The sequence below is a fragment of the Leptonotus elevatus genome, chromosome 1, assembly GCF_054856555.1.
Source record: "Leptonotus elevatus isolate MCC_2025b chromosome 1, RoL_Lele_1.0, whole genome shotgun sequence".
Taxonomy (NCBI): Eukaryota; Metazoa; Chordata; class Actinopteri; order Syngnathiformes; family Syngnathidae; genus Leptonotus; species Leptonotus elevatus.
Window position 1 is genome coordinate 55,010,190 of NC_141239.1, and position 24,407 is coordinate 55,034,596.

Below are 24,407 nucleotides of genomic sequence, written 5' to 3' on the forward strand. Positions count from 1 at the left end.
CTGTATATTAGTATTAGTGAGTTTACGTACAATAGTGTTATAGCAATGCGAAATCTCATCAGGGTTACGAATGCACATTGCTTTGGCAGACAGCCGGGAAGTCAAAGTGTACTTGAGGTCATTACTGTATAACATACTCAACTTTTTGTTATGCAACTTTGTGATAAGCTTGTTTGCGAGCAAGGTTTATTGTGTCCCTCTATGTTGTTCAACACGTACACACCACACATGGTCTGCCACAAGTTCTTCATCAGCCATTAAGTCAATAAAGAACCAAATCAGTGCAAAATATATGAATAAACACGTTGATTTGTAAAGTATTTTTATCATTTTATTTTTATTTATTTTTATTACAAAAATAGGTCATCCGAAATTATTTAAAAATTTTACAAAAAAGTACAACAAAAGCACTCAAACTTTAAATGAAGGAATGAACCAAGCACAAACCTCATTTATATAACCTGTGACCACTCACAGTGACTCAAATCCATCTATACTGTACAACAGAACAAAGGATTTTCAAATATTCACACCGCTGTAACAATATCAGCAAATGAAGGCTCAGTGTCCAGCTGCAACTGTTCAATCATTCCATGCTTGAATTCCACATGCTTTTTTTCTCAATGTTTCCTATTCTCTTCCAGCTTTCTACCACAGCACTACTGCATTCTGGATTCCTTCATAGAGAGGACATGAAAAAACACAAGGTGGAAAATGGTGCATCCCGATCAACCAAAGTGCCAGAAATCAGAATGGAAAAAACAACAACAACAACAAAACATGGCCAGCTTGGTCTATTTTGATTGCCTCAGCTTCTGGTCCATCAATGTCCTTTCCTTTTAAGGACACTTTGTGAGCAAGCACACGAGTATATTTGTGTCTTTTCTTGGCTGGATCACTTGGCCGTTCGAAAAACTGTAAGATCCAGTGGCTCCTTAGAGGGAACACACCAATCGTCTGCTTCCAAATTCAGCTTGTAGTGGCGCAGGGCAGTTTGGTTAAAAACTGGCAGCCTTTCCACTGAGTCTGTCGACAACGCCTGGAGAGACACAATGGTAGTACACATTCGATAAGTATCTGCCTCACACATTGACGCAAAATTAAGACAAACGCTTAGGAAAAGTGTTCTGTTCAATAAAGGCATGGACATAATAACTAGATCATGACTTAACTGTGACCAACAGTGAATGTGTTGATTCAGTCTCAATATGTTTGAATTCTAAAGAAGAAGAATTGGGGCATCGGCTATGCAAAGTTCTAAACATTCTGAGAGTGATTCTTCAATTACCTTACATGTAACATAACATCGTTTTTAAAAAGGAACTCCACATGTTCAGCGGAAAAAAATAGAATTAGCCAAAGTAATCTTTATATTTATACTGATACTGAGTATGATGAGCAGCATACTTTATTAATTATCATTGCAATATTTTTTAAGATAGAAAAGACACAATGATGTGTAAGACAAAAATTATAAAACACTGTAGCAACCTCACTGCCCTAATTATATTTGCATTATCTAGCATATTTTGTCAAAAGATAACATTTCCAAAACAATTCTCAATACAGGCATATACAACGTTTTAAATTTATAGTTGAGAATGCTCTAGTCTAGAAGATTGTGCTAGAGCCAGGATCCTTACAATAAAAATCTGGTTGTTTTTGCCACTTTGGCGTGTCTTTTTCAGTCAGAAGATACCCATTGAATAAATACAAATGAAAAAGTTAAGCCTCGCGTTATTCATCATAACACTGCAAAGGAGGGAATAACTGGAACCATCTTAGTACCAAAATGGCAAATTTAAGCTTTCAATCAAACCATATACTCAGTGTACGCCATAATGCAGTCTTGTTTTTATATGTTACCTTCAGGTGTATAACTGCATCAGTGCCATAACCTTCCATGGAATAAAGTTGTAGGTCTCCTTGAAAGTATTGAGCATAGAGACGAGAAATGGGCAGCCCATAGCCAAAACCAGCCTATAAATACACAAAAGACATGTATGATCATAGCTTCTCTTACATTGAGTAATGTATATTTTGTACTCAAAATGCTCACCAGAGGGGCTCTATGTTTCTCCCCTATCTCTGGTCTTGGAGCCGTGGAGTACATGTAGCTGAATAGACGCTCGGTCTTCCGAAATGGAACTCCACCACCTCTATCACTCATCTGTTGGAGACAGAGATTATAGTGACCTTCTCTCATTTTTTAGGGTGCAGCAGCAGCAATAGCTACTATGTATATCTTCAAACATTATGCAATGGTAATGCAATGCCAAATTAGCTAACAACAGCTAATCCCATCTAAATATGGAAATTTGGTTTTACAGATTTAAATGGATTTGGATTTTTGAGGATTCTAAGGTTTTAGTGGATTTATGCAACCACATTAAGCTGTCAGTGGGTGAAGGGAGAACCACAAAAGTTAGTTTGCTACCATAAGTGTGAATAGTTCCCAGATGGTGTCAAGGCTATTAATCCGAAACAATTTGATAGAACACATTATAAATTATTTTGTGTGCAACTATCGAAAAAAGGTACACACAGCTTTATACAGTAAATGTCACTATTGTGTATTTCTCAATTTATATTCATTACATTTAACATATTCCTTAAGGTTTATTTTATTAATGACAAGGGTTGTGGAATCCTGAAACAGTTTGGCTTCACCACAGGTGCTTCTACTAAACAGGCTAAAGTCAATCTGTGAAAGGGTTTTTACTTTCTGGACCTGGGTTTCCCAACCCTGTTAATGACAATAACATGTCGTTTGGAATCATATCAGTAGATTCCACATACATTATTCACAAATAAGGAAATTTTCTCTGGTAAAATTATGGTCACCTTGATTGACAAGTCCTCTCCACCAACTGCGACTAGAACCTTGATGGGTGGGAGGATCCTGCTGGCCTCGTGGTTCTCAATGGTTGCTCTCATGGCATTCTGCAGTCAAAACACAGGCTCAACTACACATATTCAAGAATGTAAATTATATTTGTATAGCAAACGGTGTTCAGAATGATCCCTTAATTTATTTTTTTATAAACTTTCAACTAATAAGAAGATGAGGGATTGTTTATCTTTTTCTTTTTACTTCAAATAATTGTTGCTTTGATCATAATTACCTTAAAGAGCTCAAAGAGCATGTGGTACAGGTGAGATGGGATGTAAGATATCTGGATGGGTTGTCTGGTACTGTTAGCTAAGGGAGAAAAAAGGTAGTCAAGGCTTTATTTATATTCACATGAAACATTCAAACAATGTGTGTGTCTGACAATCTTTCTCACCGTTCATCTGTCTCAACTCCAGCTCAGGTGCTCCCAGGTAATATTGTTCACACATTAACTTAGCGCTTTCATAAGCATCTAGGGACACAAGATCAACTCAATTGAGTGTCATTGTATTAGATATCACAAAGTTGTTATAATTAGTTGTTATGTACAGTACAAATCTCATTTCTGATAGCTGTGCTGAATCATAAGCATACTGTCTGTCATTTTGGAGTCACACACTAAAGCTGATTTACGCTGGAAAAGTAGGACAGCTCTCTATTTATATACAGTACTATATTGAAAAGTATTGACAAAAACCACAGTGCTTTGCTTGTATGAATGTTCAGAAGAGTCACATATAGCGTATGTGCATGTTTATCTAAAATATATGGAACCTGACATAATGCCAAGTAACAGACTGGTTGGAAAACAAAGTTATTGGGGGGGGGGATTAATTGGACCACCTTGTTTTCTTCAATTTCTTGTTCATTTTATTGCCCGGTAACACTAAAGGAGAATTATGAGACCAATAGTTTACTGTTATTGCTATTGGTGTAAGAGCTTAAGTGATTTGACCTAATATCAGGAAAACCATGGCTAGATATTAGCTCTTAATTTGAACTCTGACCAGCTATTTTTTGTTGTTATCATTAACAAAAATGCATTTGAAATGAACAAGAAAGTGATGAAACAAGGAAGGCCAAATCATTATTTTCTGTGACTGTCATTAACATGTCACAAATTCAAATGTGAAATAAATGCATTGTGGATTAAAAAAAAATCTGGTGAAGACTTACCTCGTACAAGCTCAGGCACATCACAAATGGTGTCGATGCAACCAATGGTGTCAGGGTGAGTGCGATTTGTGTTTCCACTGAATACGAGCGCTGCATACAGAAACCTACATATTAGTTTCATCTGGTTTATGGATTATGACATTATGACTTATCATGGTCATGTGATTCAGTGTCAGAAATGATCTGGTGATAGATACAGTTCAGAGTGTATTTGTGTGTGTACTTGCGGCGAGTGTTAATATGTTGACAGTGTGTGTAAGGCCGCCACTCACTGTGTTGGTTGATGAGCATGCGGATAGAAATTCGGCTGGTGTAAAAGCGATCCAGGAAGTACTGCATGTTGTGGTCAGTAACAGCGTCCTGGCGTCCGTGGGTCTCCTTGTATTCAATCACCCCCTGGGCCATGGTGGGGACCACCTCATTGTGCCTGTTTCTGATCGCCTCCAATACTTCTACAAACCTAACAATCATCATGTTTATTTCTACACTCTGCTGCTGTGAAATTTATTTCTTAAATAATTATTTCCCTACGTCTCGAGAGTTCTCTGATCATCCGAGCTCTTGTCCAGAAAATCCAAGATCTCCATCAGGCTTTGGATGTACCTTAGGGAGAGTACATAAAGCATCGGTGTAACACTTAAGACACCCATATCATGTTGCATCAGTTTCCACGGTACATTTGACTGGGCTAGTTGAATAACATAAACAGAGAGTGGTGCAGAATGAAGCTCAGAGGAAAAATATCCACACCATGTGTCCTGACAAGTGGTGTGGCAATTCCAAGAAAATCAGAGCAACATGACATTAAGACACCCCCATATCAATCCATGTCACTTTTTCTGCATATGGCAGTGACGTTACTCCAAACGTGATGTTCCCTTCAGCTTCAACAACGTGCAAGCACGATGAGGAAAAACAAGACGACGACAGGCGGGGAAGTGAGTAGGAAGTTAGGAACTGGGACAAAGTTCATCCACTCTTTCTGCCTCCCCACCCCGTTGCTTAGTGAAGGAATCTGTTTGACTGCTATTTACAGCAGATGGGCTCAGTATACAATACCACTATGAAATATCAGGCATTTTCAACAAAACTGTGTGATACACATATTAGTGGAAAATTGTACTTGCTTGTGTACAGTACAAATAGATAAGTCTGTCTACCCAGTACCCAACAAAAGTGACTACACTACCAATTCAAGTTTTGTGAGCTGCCTGATTTAGAAAACAATTCTGTAATCAAGCCTTTCACACGTGTCATAATTATATGTACAGTGGACCCCCATTATTCGCGGGGGTTAGGGACCAGGTGAATTGCCAAAAATCTAGTTTTGAGTTTTCCACAAAAACAGGGAAAATGGGGAGGGAACAAAACAACCCCTCAAATACAATAAAATAAAATAAAACCTAACTCCGCGGGTGTCCACTGTAATTGAGTTTGACAATGTGTCCTCTGCATTAGTCACATGCATGGATCCAGACAGTAATTAACTTTTTGGCAGCTTGCTAGTGAAATGCCCCATCCACAAAGTGAACATTTCTGCCTGCTTTTTCTTCAGACTCAGCATTAAACTAAACATAGAAAGAGTCGTGGTCAAAATGTAGCTGTTACTCACCAACTCTGGACCAGTTGCACAGAGGATGTGACCAGCAGTTGGTCAGGCAACAGGTTGATTTCTTTCATGATGTTCGACAAACGCACAGGAAGCTCTTGGCGAAGAAAGATGAATGATGTGCGCTCACATGCGTTGGTTGAACCTTCACAGTACAAGAAAATAAATTCAAACATGACATTTCATACAAACAACACAATGTTGGTCAGGTTGAGAGTGGGTCAGATGTGAGTCAGAGTGGGGATTGCAGTACAGTACTATTTTTTTTTTTAACAAGGTGTTTCTGTTAGCATGTCCCAATGACATAAATGGTACAAATAATGCATATAACAAACATATTTAAAATTATTGTAATAATAATAATAATAATAATAACTATATATATATATATATATATATATCAGGTTGCATACATCCGCTAAATAATAATAATAATAATAAAAACTATATATATATATCAGGTTGCATCCATTAGCTTATTTTTTTTGCTGTCATGATAGATAAATATGATGATGAATTAGTAAGTAGGAGCCAAAAGAGGCTGTGCGCACATGAATTATGTGATTAGTATCATTTGCTGTTAGTGTTATCATTAGCCTACTTCATTGGATCATCAACAATATGGAAATCTCTGTGTAACTAAGGGCTGATGGCCAGTAATTACATACATGAAACGACTCCACGTTGAGAGAGTTGAGTAAGATGTGCATAAAAGAGATCCTTTACTCTTTTAAGGTTGCCTGTGATGTCAGTTATTACAAATAGGGGATTATAGACCTGTGTTCAGTTGGATTGTTTAGTTACATATAATCCGTATCACGAGGAAACTGCATCGCGAATTAAAGAAACACCAAGATAACGATACAGTTGGCAAACCAATTCAAGTTAGAACCCCACTTACCGAAATCCAGGAATTGTTTCATAGAAAGCGGAGATGGCGAAAATTTAGAGAAATTATCCACAAGTTTAGGAACGTTGGCCACAGCTGCCGCCTTCACCATGGATCTAACAAATCTTATTCTACTCGTCATCCTAAAAATTAATCTTTAAAAAATTAAGCGCTGCTGCAATTAAATTTGCCGATGTAGACGTAATTTGCAGGCAGTTTGCATTCTGCAGTAGCACTTGTGAGGTGCACATTTATTACACTGTTTACTGCCTCTCGGCCAATGAGAAGGCGAGGTGGGCGGCAGCCAGCCAGTCATATTCCAAGAAACACAAAGAGTTGTACTGTAGATGGAGAGTAAACAACACAGTCTCCTGAATGACTGACCTGGTCATGTCGGAAATTACATAACGTTCTCTCTCGCTCGCTGATAAACAAGTAGGATGGAAAATTGCTGCACTCTGTTGTCATAATAGTAACTTGGGCGATACTTGCGCATCTTCATCAACAGTAGAGTCGTAACGTGTTTTTAAAGACTGAATTAAACACACAAACAGATGATATAATGCGGGGTTGGGTATACGCTTGAGTAGTGACGTCATGTTTGTAATATTCAAGGATACAATAAAGACTAGCCCTATTTTGTCTCACACTGGCGTGAACGTGCCAACTTTATTCATCCTTCATTTTCGTCTCTGCACTGGTGCATCTTGTTACGTCATCACTAGTGGACATGTGCAGAATACTACAATGTTGATTTCGACTAATCAAAGGAAGTAGTATCAATTGCAGTATCATTTGTTTTACGATTGTGATCTACTTTGATTCAATTAACTAACATACGCTAAAATTTTGTAATTGTGCGCATGAAACTACTGCTTCTGCGGAAGCATATTGCTGCCACGTGCAGGAAAGTCAATAATAAACGTTAATACATAAATTCCATGTTTTAACGTGTTAACTTTACTTCCACATTCGGCGAAACAATACTCATCACTCGAGGCAGCTCAACTGACTTTGTCCCTTGCAAATTCCAAAGCCTTATAAGTAAAAACTGTTTCTTGTACCTACAACGCAGCAGTGCAAGGGAACAATCTGTCAAAGCATATAAAACAAGTGGCTCATTAACAACTTTTAAGAGTCCTTAAAAATTGGCTACAAAATCATACAAAATGAATACCTCTATTGTGGTGCTCCTGCCATTACCAGGTTTTTGCATAAAAATAAATAAAAGAAAGAAAAAATAATGCGTTTGTTTACATGAATTATTGTACATAACTTTACATTTATTTAAAAATGTATATATATATATATATATATATATATATATATATATATATATATATATATATATATATATATATATATATATATATATATTGGCCATTTTTGTTTACAGTAATATAAAAGTGACATGAGTTAGCATGATTGAGGACCCAAATGCAGGGACGCAGGTAAGCAAGACAAGGGAGCAAATTGAGTGCCACAAAGTATTTACTGTATTTGCAAAAGAACAAAAAGGCAAACCAGGTACTAGAAGTGATCAAAAAAGCTAAATTAACAAAGTCCAATTTGTTTTATTCAAACAACAACCTAAAACTGGGTATACATGTACTATAAAAGGAAGCAAGACAGGACTCTGGGAACACATAATTCACAGCGACATGAACAGAAGCAAGAAACACAAACAATGAACTGGCAAAGACCGAAAAAAACAAGACAAGAAACAAAGAGAAACACCTGGGGTCCATTTCACAAAGCACGTTCAACAAACACCTAGACTAACCCTGAACAGCGAGTTGATATACACTGAGAGAGGAAACTCTGCGTTTTCGGTTCCAAGACAGCTGATTTGAGGTAGCTTTATCAACGCAGAGTAGTTTCACCTGGAGTTACCACATCAATGGAGCCCCGATTCCTCGGGTCACCATGGCAATGGGGAAGCTGAGCGTGGCGCCGCCCTCTGCTTCCGCGTTTTTTTACCCCTCTCAACTGGAAATCTAAATGCGATCATATAGCGAATTTGAACATGTCTTCCGAAAAAAAGTGCAACGCCGCAGCGGTTCCCCATAGAGGAAGGCGGCGTGTGAGAACGTTGCTGCTCGGGTCAATGCGTAAATTTAAATGTAGTCTTTTGCAATCACAATATTTATACAGGGAAAACCCGTTGAATAGTAGCTCATTAATTAATTTCATCTAGGTGCAATCCTGCAGGGGAAAAGCGCACTTGATTTAAGATGAAATATAAAAGTATTATTCAAACGGTTATAAGAAAAAAGCGGAGCGCAACACACAATATATGTTGTGATGTAAGCGCATGATTACGGCGCCGGTAATGCTGCAAATGTAAGGACGGATTAAATTGTGTATGTAGATGATGGACTGTGATGTGAAATGGTAACGCTCAAAAAGATAACTGTCCGGAAATGCCAGCATATCTATGCACGGTCTGATAACAGTCTTGCGACGAATATTTAATTCCCTGTGCAATAAAGCGGACCCTTCACGTGGCATGTTCATGACAAAAGTGGACTTTACGCTATAGACTATAGGCGTATTTACGCAAAAACTTGCTGCAGCGGACTTTATGAATCAGGAAATGAAATGTCGTGTGTGGTTTGAAAGGAGGCGGGGACAGAGAAAACCTCGAGGTTCATTGTGAAAAACCTGCACCCGACCAGGTTAGGTTCATGGTTCATGCTAATTACTACAGTAACTGACCGAGAGCTTAAATTACCTCTTTTTAGGAAACATGCTCGAGTTACCTCTTTTTCTCTGGTTTCAGTTACCTCCCTTTCTGAAACGGAAGACGCAGAGTTTCCCACATTTCAGGGTTTCTTGACTCAGGGTTCTCACTAAGCCTGCTTTGTGAAATAGACCCCTGGACAAGATACAAGTAGTTGAGGGAGCAGATTGAAAGACATACCAGATGAACTGCATGATGACAACAGGTGGACACAAAAATCAAACGAGCCAGACATGGAAAAATGGACACTGGGAGAACATGACAAAACTAAATCTAATCCTAACCAAATCAACAAAAACACAGCTCATGACCAGAAGAGCTATATAGTAGTTATGTAACTAGTAGCTTTAATTTATAAGACCCAAAAAGGACTCTGCCAGTGACGTTGTTTTGTTTTACCAAATGTGGAAGTCAAACTTATCACTTTAACACCAATTCAAATGTGAAATGTATCTCATTGTTTAAGGATATCTTACCATGTTTTTAGTTTTTTTCCTGGTGTCGCAGCAATTCCTAACGTTTGGTTTCGACTAATCACTTACGCAAGTTCTGTAATGTTTTGTTATAGTTTCTACAACGTTTGATCTTGTTGTTTTAAAATGTTTTATCAATAAAGTTATGTTGAGTGAGTTAAAAAAATAGAACATGCATAGAAATAAGACCACAGCATAGTACAGTAACTGTAGTGAAAATCAAAATGAATCCATCGATTTTCAATCACTAACCCATCAATATATTTCCTATGTTCATTTTACTAAATAATACACCTTAACTTTTACTTTCTCCACTATTTCGCATTATTATATCTGTTTAAATCTGGTCGTAACTCAGCCTCTATTCTCTATAGTATGGCTGTTTATTAATCTCCAAAAATAATTTGACATTACAAATCATGACAAATTTATGGAGGTAAATATGGTGCAAAAGTAACTTGTACCTGTAGAAAAAAGTATACATTTGTATTTGTAAAAGTCATGATTTGTACCTGTAAAAAATTGTACCTGTAAACGTCGTGATTTGTACCTGTACAAAAAAATGTTTGCACCTGTAGAAAAAGTGGAAATTTGTATCTGTAAAAGTCGTGAGTTGTACCTGTATAAATGACAACTTGTAGTCAAAGAAGTCGCCACTAGGAGTCACAAGTGTTTTTTCTGCTGCTGTCCAGTCACTTGACTTTTGCACCAAATCTCTCACTAAAGATGGTGCAAAACTGATTCGTACTTGTAGAGCTCCATGATTTGTACTCGTAGAGAAGAGGGCGGGCTCTGGAGGATTTGGGCGGGCTAAAATGTCTGTGTCTATCAGTATTACCACTCTTTCTGATATTAAGATGTGACAAAATGTTTTTTTTTTACAATTTGTTTTAATACAACAACAATTTTTTTTTTTTTACAGGTACAAGTTACTTTTGCACCATATTTACCTCCATACAAACTGATCAGTAAACTGCAACCCGATGGGATAAGGGGATAGCTGAGTGAGTTTAAATCAGAATTCCTGGACATTGTATGTGGCGTCCCCCAGGGCTCACTGTTGGGGCCAAAACTGTTCATCCTCTATATATAAATGATATATGTAACGTGTCACAACTGTTAAGTTTGTGGTATTTGCACATGATACAAATATAGAGACAGAGAAGTCGACATGACACATCTTGCAATAGGCTCCTTGACTTGAAAACTGTCCAACAGGACTTGCGTTTCTATTTCTATCTTTTAATGTTCTTGATTTGCTATGTATCCTTGTTTTTAGTCTCAGGCCACTGACACAAGAATGAATCGGAGCAGTGTTGTCATCCAGCCTTGTTTTAAAAAAAGAGAAGTGTAATTATTTATACATGTAGAACATTCTCTTTTGAAAAGACGTCCCCTCCCCATCTCGTTGAGAGTGGGTAGGGGGAGGATCACTCACATCAGCATCCAGTGCTGATGTCACACTCAAGTCATGTCGACCCTTCCTCAGCACAATCAGCACCACCACCTGCTCTGTTTTTGCCACGATACGTAAGTAAACAAGCTCGGTTACTTGTACGTCTTTACTTGCCTTGCCGTCGTTTTCCTTTGCATGTCGGTGTCCGCGGTCATAATTTATTGGCTGAATCAATCATAACGCTGCTAGGATATAGCGGGCCGTGTTGAGACGATTTTGTTGCGCAGCTGTTCATGGCGTGAAATGCAGCTCTCTCGGAGGCGAGACAAGTAGCATGGATGGAGTGAAAATGCGAATAAATAAATATATAAATAGGCTATCAAAGAAATGTGGGTTTATTAGAAATCGGAGCAGATGCAAATCCATTTGTCCACAAATACCTGAGCAAAGTGCCATTAACGAGCAGTTTGGATTACATTGTCAATAAATGTGGATGATTTTGTTCGTTATTACAACCCTGACTCGTCAGGGTGTGTTGCATTCATGTGCCGTCGGCTATCTGAAACACCACAAGGCAACGCAAAACCTGGTGATGTTTTTGCAAGCACTGCAACAAATTGACCTCTATTGGATGCTCACATGCTTCAAATACTCAATTGTTGTTGACTCTTAAACAACACCACACCTGTGTATATATATATATATATATATATATATATATATATATATATATATATATATATATATATATCCCATTTGAAGAACTGAACAAACCCTAAACTTTATTGGATATATTTTTTAAGATATTCATTAAGCCTAATGAGGAGAAAAATGAATGTATCTCATTTTGTTGAATATGTTACATTCAAATGGGCATTTTACTTGAGATAAAAGACTACTATAGCTGAATATTGGAATTTATGTGGAAGGTGTCAAGGTGGAAGTGGAAGTTGCAGACAATTTTTAAAAATTAAACTGCACACGGTTTCTATACAAATGAACAATACATGGATTATTGTTCTGGCCCTACAATTAAAATGATCACATTGCCATGCATGTGCACATAAAACTCAAGTGTCAATGGGTACAAAGATGATAAACATGCATATAAAAAGGCGGGTCCAAGATGTCACAACAGTGACAGGAATATTTTCTCTACAGCTGTATCAGCATGAAGCGACACAGTAGTGCTGTATTGACTTTCATTTGTTTCTCTTTTTGCCATCTCTTTTAAAATATACATAATATACATATTACATAATCACCATCACAATACAAAGAAGACATATGACAGCAGTTGGGGTGCGGAAAACCACACTCTTTATTGTAATAAGAGACAGATCTGCTTCAAATATAGAGCGCAGAGTGTTGCTGAGCTTAAATAAAATGTACTGTCAGAACAGCAGTGCAGAAGGTTGGAAATGTTGTCCTTAGTAATTGCAAAAAACTAAGTAAATGTAGGCCTATATTTAATAACTCCACTGCTGCCTGAATTGTAGACATAGTAGTTAAAATGTAACTTATCCCCCTATTTTATAGATGCCTATAATACGTTAAGCATGATGTGCCACACCAAAAAGACGTCTTGTCTCAGCCCTGCACTAAATAGTCTCTGTCTCCATCAGATAAGAGCTTCTGAGTTTCAGTCTTGGCTGGACCTTTTCTGTGTGGGTTTTAACCAGGTCCTCTTATATGGTTGCCTGTTAGATTAACTGAAGACCCGTAATTGCCCATGAGTGTGAAAAACTGTTTATATATGTCCTGTGATTCAGTGCCGACCTGTCAGAGTATCTAAACAACTCCCGTCACCTCAAGTTATGGATAAGATTCAGCTCACCCATGTCAGTGAACAGGATCTGCCGGAAATGCGAACCCAACTCTGGCAGGGACCGAATAGCCCATATCAGGGGGTCCAGTTCCCTATACTCTTGGAGCACTCCCCACGGGACTCCCTGAAGGCTGAATGCCTTCTCCAAGTCCTTAAGCAAATGTAGACCCTCACCTTATCCTGAATCTGAGTTTCATTGTAGCAAAAAACATCCGCACGGGTGACTTGGGTTGTGGAGTATCAAGTAAGAGCATGAGAAAAGATTATATTTTATTAGTTCCACTAAATAACTAGCAATGGTAAATGGAGACTTATTTTTTAATTAAACACCCCGCTCCTTCTCACAAATAAAACCACCAAGCTCAAGGTGGGTGGTTTACTCCATCTTCTTTAGGTTACACAAGCTGGATGATATCCAAGAGTATTGAAGAGTAACCAGAGCTTTGCTTTCTTGTGTGTTTGGCTCTGCTTGTTCAGAGATAATCAAGGGACAGATATTGCTTAAAATGGAATTTGTATATACAGGTGAGGGAGGGACGAGACTTAAGGTGATGAAACAAGAGTGCATGACCAAATTCACACATGAAATCTATAAAAATGTCCTGGCTGTTGAGTAATGTAATTTTAGTCTCCAGGAAGTGGAGAGAAAGCCTAACACAAGCTTCCACATCTTCACTGACAAATTATGCCCCACAGAACCTGACATTTTCATTAAAATCTTGCATAACTTCTGCCCTGTGTGTAAATCCAGGTTTATTATTAATAAAATTACCACCAGTCAGTGCTGTTCAGAAATCCAATTGCCCTGCTAATGGCTAATTGTTAGTGCAACAGTCATGTCATCATACCTTCATCCGTTTGGGTCATGCTTCAGCGTGCTTTGTGCAGCAATTCTAGTGCTGATTATCAATCAGTTTGTGTAAAGTTGGTCTGTGCAGAGAGGTGTGCAGAGCTCTCTCTTTTGAAGGGATGAGATCTTTTGCCAAGTTGTAATCATATTCTCTGAAGGCTATAGACAGAAAATTGTTATATTCCTTCATCTTTTTGTTTTTCTTTAGTTCCAGGTGACCAGACATTTAACTACCTTTGTTTGTTTTTTTAAACGTATCTATGGCTGTATTTACATTAAATTAGGGGTGTGAATTGCCTAGTACCTGGCGATTCGATTCGTATCACGATTCATAGGTTACGATTCGATCCAATACCGATTAATCCCGATACAAATCTATAAATTGATTATTGCGATTTATTTATTTATTTTTACTTAAATTTAGAAAATACTAATCAGTAAATTTGTACATGTACACTGTAAGATTTATCTGAAAATTCAGGCTTATACCTGAGCCACTGCATTTAACAAACAGGTTGCAATCTGTTTCATGTTTGAACAGCACGGAAATAAAATATTAAGGCTTAATGTTCCATTAATATAACATTCTTCCATGTTTAATGTGTGAATCCTAACCCTAAATAAGTCGTTTTGTTGAATATTCCCATTAAAAAATTATGTTTAAAAATCCATTCGGGCGCATATCGAATCCATTCGAGAATTGCGCACAGTAATATCGCGATATATTGCCGAATCGATTTTTTCTAACACCCCTACATTAAATTGTTTAAGTGACCCAAATTAATTTCACTCTTCCTGGTAACTAAATTAGGTCAGATGGATTAAGCTGTAATTATTCTTCCATGCATTGATTTTCTGGAGAGCTTCTGCCCTCATTAGAATCACAGGTGAACAATTTAGAGTCTTCAGTGAACCTAGCATGTATATTTTGGAAATGCGGGAGGAAGTAGCCTACCTGCAGAAAACCTAAAAGCAAGGAACAGACAGTGCAAGGATGGAGCCAAGATTTCAACCTAGAACATCAGAAATGTGAGGCAAACATGCTGAGCACTAGCTCAGTCTGCTGCCTTTTAATTCTTGTGATATATATGTTTTGCTTGATAATTGCAAACCTTTGTGAATGTACAAAACCTTTTTATTTTTTTAACTGTTATGGTTTTACAATATAAAACTAATACAGTAGCGTAGCATACTGATCAAGAGTAAAAGCGCAATCTTTTTTGGGGGGTGGGGGGCAATTATACTGATCATTGTGATGCTATAACAGGCGACTCTTCAGTTTTTGTGCTTGACTGCAGGGGGTTATTATGTGCAACATAATATGTTGGTCCATTAATAAATGAAAAAAACATGTGAGGAAAACATATGGCCATGTTCTGATCTGCCCTTGGCTTGCACTGAGTATGTGTCATGCAATAATGCTGACTGAAAGTGGAGCAGGAAATTTAGAGGAAGGAAGGCGGCAATGCACGTTTGCAGTGTGTGGGATGAAAGTGGATGTGTGAGAGAAAGACAGTGTAGGCTGATGGAGTGGGAGTTATGCACATGCCACATGCATGGTTTGACCTCTTTGCCTCTATGGCTATTGCTGTTTTAGGTACCACACACACGCACACACGCACGCACGCACACACACACGCACACATGCACACATGCACACACACGCACACACATGGTTGAATGTGTATCTTCTGGCAGGTAGACAATACCAGGCCCAGTTGTTCAAAGGTAATCTGGACAGTTTTAACAATGGATTGGATCAATTATTAAAAATAGGTTGGATAAAACCAAAAACAGATTCTGAAATTGTAATCACCTAATCCAATTTTGGTTTTAATCTGTATCAAACCCTCAATTTGTGTTTTAAACTTTTTTGCAGGATTAGGATAACATTGTTTACCCGCAACCCCCCCCCCCCCCAAAAAAAAAAACAGGATTATTCTGATCTCAGAAGTAGATGGAGTCAACAATCCTAACAGGTGAAATAAATAACATTTATCATTTATTTATTGAGATTTTATTGAAGTGAAACCACAAAAATGAAATTATACAGCCTGGCAAGCCACACCCACTTTCTTGAAAAATAAACTGGGTCTGGACAGGTGTCCATAGACAGCGATCCGGCACCGGCCGAAAACAGGCCGGCCAATCAAATTTGTCTATTTGCGTGACGCTGTTTGAATATCGAAACTCATGACACCATGAATCTTCAATTTTTTCCTGCAACATCAATATAAGTCTGTCTCTCTTCGGCTAGTAGCCATGTTGGATTTTTACTTCGTCGCTGCAACAAAAAAAGAAGAAGACTTCAACGAGTCGCTTTCTGACGTCACATCCGCTCTTCGCTCATTGATTTATTCCACTGTCTGTTAGCTCAGGTTTGCCCCGCCTCAGAAATGCGACTGATAGGACGGTTGACCAGACTCACTCTCCGGCAAAGCCGCGAGTGAGTCTGGATTTCCTGGCTAGAAATGATAGACTACTTCACACTGTTAAAGTAGAAGTAAATATTTCTCTGAAAAGCTAAAATAAATAAATACAATGAAGTTAATTAACGCTAATTGGAAACTTATCATCATATTTAAAGAACAAAGACAGCAAAAATGTAGGTGTTGCTTGAATAGATACGATTACAAGTGCATTTGGTCTGGGAAATCTAGTCACCCCTAGGAAAACAAACAAACTGATTAGCCAGGCTGGACAAAGTGACTGGCACAGCTCTCACCACATTACTCATAGTTAATTTGTCCACTCCTATACTGTCATCAACAGCTTTGTAAAAAGATCCAGATGCACAGAAGCACAGAACAAAGAGGACCCTGTTCTTCCACACTCCTTATTGGTTCTGTGTTGAAGCTGTGATCTGACAAGGTCTGCAATGCTTTTAATATAAGAATTTGCTAAATAAAACCTAAACCACTTAACTCTTTGACTGCCAAGCATTTTCAGAAAAGAGGATATGCGGGTGCCAGCTGATTTAAGCATTTTGACTGATCTTTCAAGGTCCACAGAAAATGTTGTGTTTGGACTATGGAAACATAGATACTACCAAATGCAAGATTGAACTCTCATCTTTCATCAGAAAAAAAAGTTTGTTTCTACCTTATTCCGTTTTTCAGTAATCAACAATAGAAAATAGGTTAGTTTCACCCAAATGCGATGTTTTGGACCAAAATACGGAGAAATCAAGCTTTTTGTGAAACGATATTATTTCATGCACTCTAGTGAATTTGACACCTTTTTTTTTCAATGAATGATGCCACAAACAGCTAAACAGTGCTTTACTTCTGTAAAACACTACCACCAACAATGAAAAAGTGTTTTTTGATAGCAAAATACGTTTATTTACATTCAACAGTGTAACAATTTGACAAAACAATTTGGCTAACTGTTTACAAATGTGTGTAACTGTGGTACTATTTACAATTGTGTGGATGTTTCAACTACACAGTTTTTCTTTTTGTGTGGTTTATTGTGTAAAACTCCCCTGCGTGCAAGGGGACGCAGCAGGATTTGCACCACAGATTAGTTTCACTGCGATTGCCCCTTCGCGTGCACTTTCTTGCCGGCCTTTTTTTCCGGGGAGTAGCAGGTATATACTGCAGTGTGTGTTTGGCCATGTTGTCATCAAGTCTACTCTCAGGGTCATGATACGATGACCTGGTGTTATGTCTGGCTTCCTCATGTCCTTCAGTTCCTATACCGGGTGGTAAGAGATGTTCTGATCCATCTTATCCACTCCATTCATGGTGGCATCGTAGTCCAGAACCAGTGTCTTCTCCGTGATCAGACTGAACCCACTCCTCCGATGAATATGCATTGGACTCGGGGTACTCTTCATCGTCCGATTGAACGTCCGCCTGTGCAGAAGTGCTCGTTTTCCGCCATTAGCATTGCTAGCCGGTGAGGCTTTACGACGTGATCAAAGCCGCCGCGTCAACGCTTCCAACTTCGGTGTCAACGCTTCCAACTTCGGCGTCAACCATTAAACGTTTTTGGCGGTCAAAGAGTTAAAATGCCCATGCCAAACAAATATGATAATGATGCTAATAGAGAACGTCTTACACAAGAAACTGAAATAGCAGAGGTACAAATTCACCTGGCAGATTATTTTTACATTACTTTAACCAAACTGCAGCAAACCAAAGCCAAAATTTGAGATCCTTCTCCAAAGCTTGGTCATTCCACAGTAGAAGACTGAACGCATGATTCATATTCCTCACAATTTTAGGGAAACACAATTTTTTTATCGGAGTGTATAATGTTCAGCTTCAATCGGCAATCAATCATAGGACACATTTACATTGTCACTGAGTGGAAACTGAACACAATAAATACCTTAATAAATGCCAATGAACCACCACATATCATCAGTCACTCTTTTTAAATGCAATGCAACTTTCTAATACATTTAACCACTTTCATATGGGGTTTTAAGATGAAACAGTCACTAAATGAAAACTAAAATCATTTTAACTCAAAATTTCACCAGGGTACGACTACATTTGGGCTTACCCTCCTGGCTTTGCTTTGACAAAAGTGGGGGATCTCTGAGAACACAAGGTTAAACATTATTCAAATTTCATGGCTGCCTGTACATTGAGGTTCCACTGTGTGGTGAAGAATACAAAGATACAGTTGAATGGCCTCTTCCTGATTTTGTTTCCCTGACCAAAACCTTATTACTTCCCTCTCCGACAGATAACTGTTGATGGAAGTATTTGGCACAGCGGAGCTCGAGCTGTTGCGAAGTGGCGAAGGGCTGCGAGATGACATAGACATGTCGGCGATCAGCTGGTCGGCTGACCACCTCCAAGATGATAGTATGTATCCAGCGTCAGGACTGGCCGTGGCTGCGGCGTATCATGACATTAAGACCCGTCTTGCCAGTTTGGAGAGGGAGAACAGCAGCATCAAGAGGAAACTCAAACAATACGAGGTCAAGGTGCAGATTAGAACATAAATGAAATTTGGAAATGTATTAGCTTTATGCCAAATCAGTCAATGTTCTTGTTTTCTCTCCTCTCTTTCAATAATTGCATATAGTTTCCGATCAATACGTTTGGTGAGGAGAGAGTGTACTTTTCCTGTCAGCCCATTATTAAAGGTAACAATGTCATCCAATCAGAGACATCCAATCTGCAACACAGGATCAACTCTCTCACCCAAGAGGTACAGTTGGCTTTTTATTACCAACTCATACAATTGGAATGACACCGACTTTTCTACCCGCACTAGTTTATACAAAGCTGTTCTCACAGACTTTGTTTCCTCACCATGCACTTTCTGTTATTCTACGTGTGTTAAAGTAAAGTTACCATTTTCATCTCTGCATTTTAGAAAAATCTGAATGCAGATGAGGACAACTGGTAGTGTAGTATTTCACATTGATGACAATTTGGCATTGGATGTGTAACCAACCTATCAGATTAAGTGAGATAACAATGAAATGAAATAGATCTTTAAATTAAGATTTGACAAACTTGGACTAGCATCAGAAGAACAAAGATTCTTATGGAGCCATATGTTTGAACAACAATAATGACACAACACAGATTAACAGTTGTGTAGCAACGCATGTATAGTTACAACATAAAAGAAACAATGAAAATTGTGCGCACCAAAAAAAATAGCTCAGTCCTTTTAATTAAACTCAAATTGTTGGGGCCCTTTCTATAAAGTTCACTTGTCCTGTCCTGTCCTCTGTCACGTCCAAGGGTAAATCCAAAAGATGTATGAAATGTTTGTCCTACCACGACCAACCGTCCAGGCAGGGAGTATGAAGTTGTGTTTTTGTGTGTGTGTTCTTTCTCCTCAAATGTTCTAGGGTTAGCTCGCCATTCAGATGTGATCCAGAATCGTGGACTGGTCCTTAGTTTTGTCCATACCCACAAAAAAAAAAAAGACCTAAAGTACAGGGTCGCATTTGTATCTATGTGCTACATATTGTCCAAAACCTTGTAATTGAGTACAAATGCTCAGTTTCAATCTCAGTATCAATATTCAATTATAAAGAGTAGATGCATTTAACTCTCAAACATATTAAAATACTCCTAGAATCAGTAATTCACAGTAGTATTTAATCATATATCATGGTAGGTAACCGTAGACATTCACATATTGTTCCTTTACGAATTGGTATAAATTGTCCAAAACATCGCATACAGCTTATTACAATTAAATTGACAAAATGTAAATAACATCACATTTCCATATGAAGTCAGCTTCAATAAGAGATTTCAAAACACTAGCGTACTTAATTACTCTTCTTACATTATAGGCCTTCTAATATAATGAAGAGCTGCACTAAAAATTCACCTCTTTATCTGCATCAATTCACAGTTGGAAATACATCAATTCACTCAACAGCAATTGCATTGTAAAACAAAACACGTAAAAAAACATTCCCCTTTCGTTTGGCACAGCTTCTTTTATACAGTTAACTTGTTTTAACAGGCAATTAGCAACGGCGAATAGGGTGTGTCTCTAAGTAGCAAAACACGTTGCTCACCGTTGCAGTATGCGTTGAAGGCAATGAGGAAATGTCTGCAAATCTCATTTTATGTATGGCCAAATTTTTCATTCACAAGAAAAAGTTTCAAAAATCTAACCCCATTTTTCAAAATGTTGTTGATCAAATTTGGCATATATATTAAGTCTCTAAGATTGGTTAAAAGACCTAAAGTACAAATAATATATACTATGTTGAAGAAATTCCCTCTTGTGTTGAGTTGAATATGTCCTGATTTCATTTATGTACTTTCATTTAATTATTACTTTAATAGTTTTATTTTATTTTTGTTTTGTATGTAATTTACAATTGTGTGTGAGCATGGTATAATTGATCCTTGGGTTGTTTTTTGTTGTTGTTTTTCTGTGACTGTCTGTTTCCTTGGCAGTTATTGTTGATTTGTACGAAAAATTGATTGCTGATTGTAGCCAAGTTTGTATGTCTTACTGCTTCATTTAAGTATGCGTTGACTGGGCGCCGTCGAATGCTCTCACCACGTACAAGAAAAGAAAAATGGGTGGGAATGGAAAAAAAGTTCTCCAGTATGCAGTATTAGCTCCGGTCCAACCTGCGTTTGGACGAGCTACTGCTCAAAACAGTATTCACTAACAGTAAGTAACAGTACGCGGGTCTCAAATCTACTTTACCACAAAAAGCTTTCTAAACTTTCTGCTTGTGTCGACTCGCTGCTTCACCTCCTCGTAACTGTCACACCACTCGCAAAGTAAAAGAGCCGAAGCGCAAAAGAAAGAAAACTAGACATGTTTCAACCGAGAGACTGTCAATTCTGTCCGATAACGGCGCAATCGCCGCGGCTTAAATGGACGTTGTTGACGAGAGCGAAGAAACCTCAAACGCCGTTTTTGAACCTAAGAATGATACTCCCCCCGAAAAAAACGTCACTCAAAAGGACAAAAAAAAGCGAAGATGAAGGTAGCATTCTAATGGCAATTCAGGCTCTGTCTTCAAAACACGAGGAGTCTTTTAAGAAAATATCAATAATTGAAAGAACAACTGAGGCCACTTCACAAGAGGTAGCTAAGCTAACTGCGACAGTCCTGCAACTTAACATTGGATGTAAACCAACAAAAAGAAAAGATGGAAGAAATGGATACAGTAATTAAGAAACTTCAGGCTGAATATAAGCTTTTGAAAGCAAATGTTGCTGAGAGTCAGTTTCAAGTAATCTGCTTTAGTTTCACAGATTTTTTTGTTCAATTCTCTTAATGTTTAGTCTTTAAATGTTAAAGGTCTTATGGATATTACCAAGCGTAAAGCAATCTTTTTGTTTTGCAAAAAATCAGAAGCTGACTTAATATTAATATAATATAATATGACTTAATAGGAAACACATTCTGGTGAATCAGATATGAAATTTTGGAAAACACAATGGGGACATTCATCTTACTTTAGCCACGGTACTAATCACTCTGCTGGGGTCTTGATTTTTATTCATAAATTTAAAGGAGATGTTCATGAAACAATATCTTCAAATGATGGCAGATGGGTGATTCTAAAAGTTAAACAAGACAATGCTACTTTTATTATCTGCAACATATACAGATTTAATTCTCATGCTTTTAATAAGATACTATTTGATTTAATAATTTCAAAATTGAAAGATCTTAATAACAAATACCATGGTGCAATCCTTATTCTTGGTGGAGATTTTAATGAGTGCCGAGATGACAAAGGATAGATACCCTCCAAGATTATCCCAAAAGTCTACAAACAATAATAATGTGGTGGAATTTACATGGTGTAATACTAAATGTTGGGACACACCATACAAATTGTGAATAAAAACTCAATGCAATTATGTGGAAGTGCCAAATTGTAATATTTTATTCAGCATAGAACATAGAGAACAGGTAAAAAGTTTAAACTGAGAAAATGTATCATGTTAAGAGAAAACGATGTTGATTTTAAATTTCATGGTGTCAACAAATCTCAAAAAAGTTGGGACAAGGCCATTTTCACTTATAACCATATGTTATAATGTCACTTCCTTGCAATTCCAAAGCACTGACTTACAAATCACCACACACATGAGCCAGTTGATTAAACACACACATAACGTCATTAAAGAAGAAGACCAAATTTGTCAAATACAACTTTGTCGTGCAACACTATTTGATAATGTCAACAACCATGGATTGATGCTGAGGGAGCCCTTCCAACAAGACAATGGGTTGGATTAAAAAAAAAAAAATAATAATAATAATCCAACGAGGATATTGCCTACGATGTTGATGAAATTTGCTGGTCAGATCTAACTAGGCCAGGGGTAGGGCAACCCCAGTCCCAGAGAGCCGCAGTCTTGCGTGTTTTAGATGTCTCCCTCCTCCAACACAGGTCATTCAAATGATCAACTCATCAGCAAGCTTTTGTGCACAAGGAATATACCTTACTGACAATCCCGAGATGACGTCACAAGTCAAGATGGCCGTCAATTTGGTGAACAAAATCTACAAACCCAATCCCAAAAAGTTGAGACACTACAAATTGTGAATAAAAACTGAATGCAATTATGTGGAAGTGCCAAATTTTAATATTTTATTCAGAATAGTACATAGAGAACAGGCAAAAAGTTTAAACTGAGAAAATGTATAATTTTAAGGGAAAACTATGTTGATTTTAAATTCCATGGTGTCAATAAATCTCGAAAAAGTTGGGACAAGGCCATTTTCACCACTGTGAGGCATCCCATCTTCTTCTTACAACAGTCTGCAAACGTCTGGAGATCGAGGAGACAAGTTTATCAAGTTTAGCAATAGGAATGCTGTCCCATTCTTGTCTAACACGCATCTCTCTAACTGTTCAACTGTCTTGGGCTTTCTTTGTTGCACCTTCCCCTTTATGATGCGCCAAATTGCTCTATAAGTGAAAGAAGTGGACTGCAGGCTGGCCATTTCAATACCCGGATCCTTTTCCTACACAGCCAAGATGTTGTAATTGGTGCTGCATGTGGTCTGGCATTATCGTGTTGAGAAATGCAAGATCTTCTCTGAAAGTGATGATGCCTGGATGGGAGCATATGTTCTCAAATCTGAATATACCTTTCTGCATTGACGATGCATTTTCAGATGTGGAAACTGCCCATGCCACACGCACTCATGCAACCCTATACCATCACAGATGCAGGCTTATAAACTGAGTGCTGATAACGAATTGGGTTGTCCTTGTCCTCTTTAGTCTGTATGATATAGCGCCCCAGTTTTCCACAAAGAACTTCGAATCATGATTTGTCTGACCACAAAACAGGTTTCCACTTTGCCACACACCATTTTAAATAACCCCTGGCCCAGAGAAACACCTGCGCTTCTTGGTCTGCTTTAGAAATGGCTTCTTCTTTGTACTGTAGAGTTTCATCTGGCAACGGCGGCTGGCATGGTGGATTGTGTTCACCCACAATGGTTTCTGGACGTATTGCTGAGCCCTTTCTGTGATTTCCCTTATAGTAAGCATTCCTGTTTGCGGTGCAGTGCCGTTTAAGGGCCCGAAGATCATGGGCATCCAGTATGATTTTTCGGCCTTGACCCTTACACACAGAGATTATTCCAAATTCTCTGAATTTTTGGATGATGTTATGCACTGTAGATGATGATTGCTTCAACCTTTTTGCAATTTTTTGCTGGTAAACACCTTTCTGATATTTCTCCACTATCTTTCTGTGCAACATTGGAGGAATTGGTGATTCTCTACCCATCTTCGCTTCTGAGAGACACTGCCACTCTGAGAAGCTCTTTTTATACTCCAATCAAGTTGCCAATGGACCTCATTGGTGGAAACTGGCCGTTTTTTTTATAAGTTCAATTTACTTTTCCAGCCTGTTATTGCTACCTGTTCCAACTTTTTTTTAAGATTTGTTGGCACCATGAAATTTACAATCAACATATTTTCCCATTAAACTTATACATTTTCTTAGTTTAAACCTGTCAGCTATGTTCTATTCTGAACAAAATATTGAAATTTGGCACTTCAGTTTTTATTCACAATTTATACAGTGTCCCAACTTTTTGGGAATTGGGTTTGTAGA

General features: G+C 38.0%; 2 protein-coding genes across 7 annotated transcripts in view; one reads left to right on the forward strand and one right to left on the reverse strand.

Moving 5' to 3' along the window:
• Positions 1 to 309: 309 nt before the first annotated feature.
• On the reverse strand, positions 310 to 6,814 carry LOC147184685 (pyruvate dehydrogenase (acetyl-transferring) kinase isozyme 2, mitochondrial-like). Its single transcript, XM_086070374.1, has 11 exons — positions 6,580 to 6,814; positions 5,682 to 5,823; positions 4,601 to 4,672; positions 4,342 to 4,529; positions 4,070 to 4,159; positions 3,288 to 3,365; positions 3,126 to 3,202; positions 2,845 to 2,943; positions 2,060 to 2,170; positions 1,867 to 1,980; positions 310 to 1,039 (listed from the first exon to the last, which is right to left on the reverse strand). Exons 1-11 carry the CDS (start codon positions 6,707 to 6,709, stop codon positions 896 to 898), a joined length of 1,245 nt encoding a protein of 414 aa, XP_085926500.1. The 5' UTR covers positions 6,710 to 6,814; the 3' UTR covers positions 310 to 895.
• Positions 6,815 to 11,173: 4,359 nt separating this feature from the next.
• LOC147184686 (TANK-binding kinase 1-binding protein 1-like) overlaps positions 11,174 to 24,407 on the forward strand; it is a 38,450-nt gene continuing 25,216 nt past the window's right edge. For 3 of the 6 annotated variants that reach the window (XM_086070393.1, XM_086070410.1, XM_086070426.1), the window contains exons 1-3: positions 11,174 to 11,313; positions 18,559 to 18,802; positions 18,904 to 19,029. In XM_086070393.1, coding sequence (XP_085926519.1) covers positions 18,569 to 18,802; positions 18,904 to 19,029 — 360 coding nt within the window. In that variant the 5' untranslated portion in view covers positions 11,174 to 11,313; positions 18,559 to 18,568. The remainder of the gene's footprint in view (positions 11,314 to 18,558; positions 18,803 to 18,903; positions 19,030 to 24,407) is intronic. The other 3 variants (XM_086070402.1, XM_086070418.1, XM_086070433.1) reach the window with 2 other exon arrangements.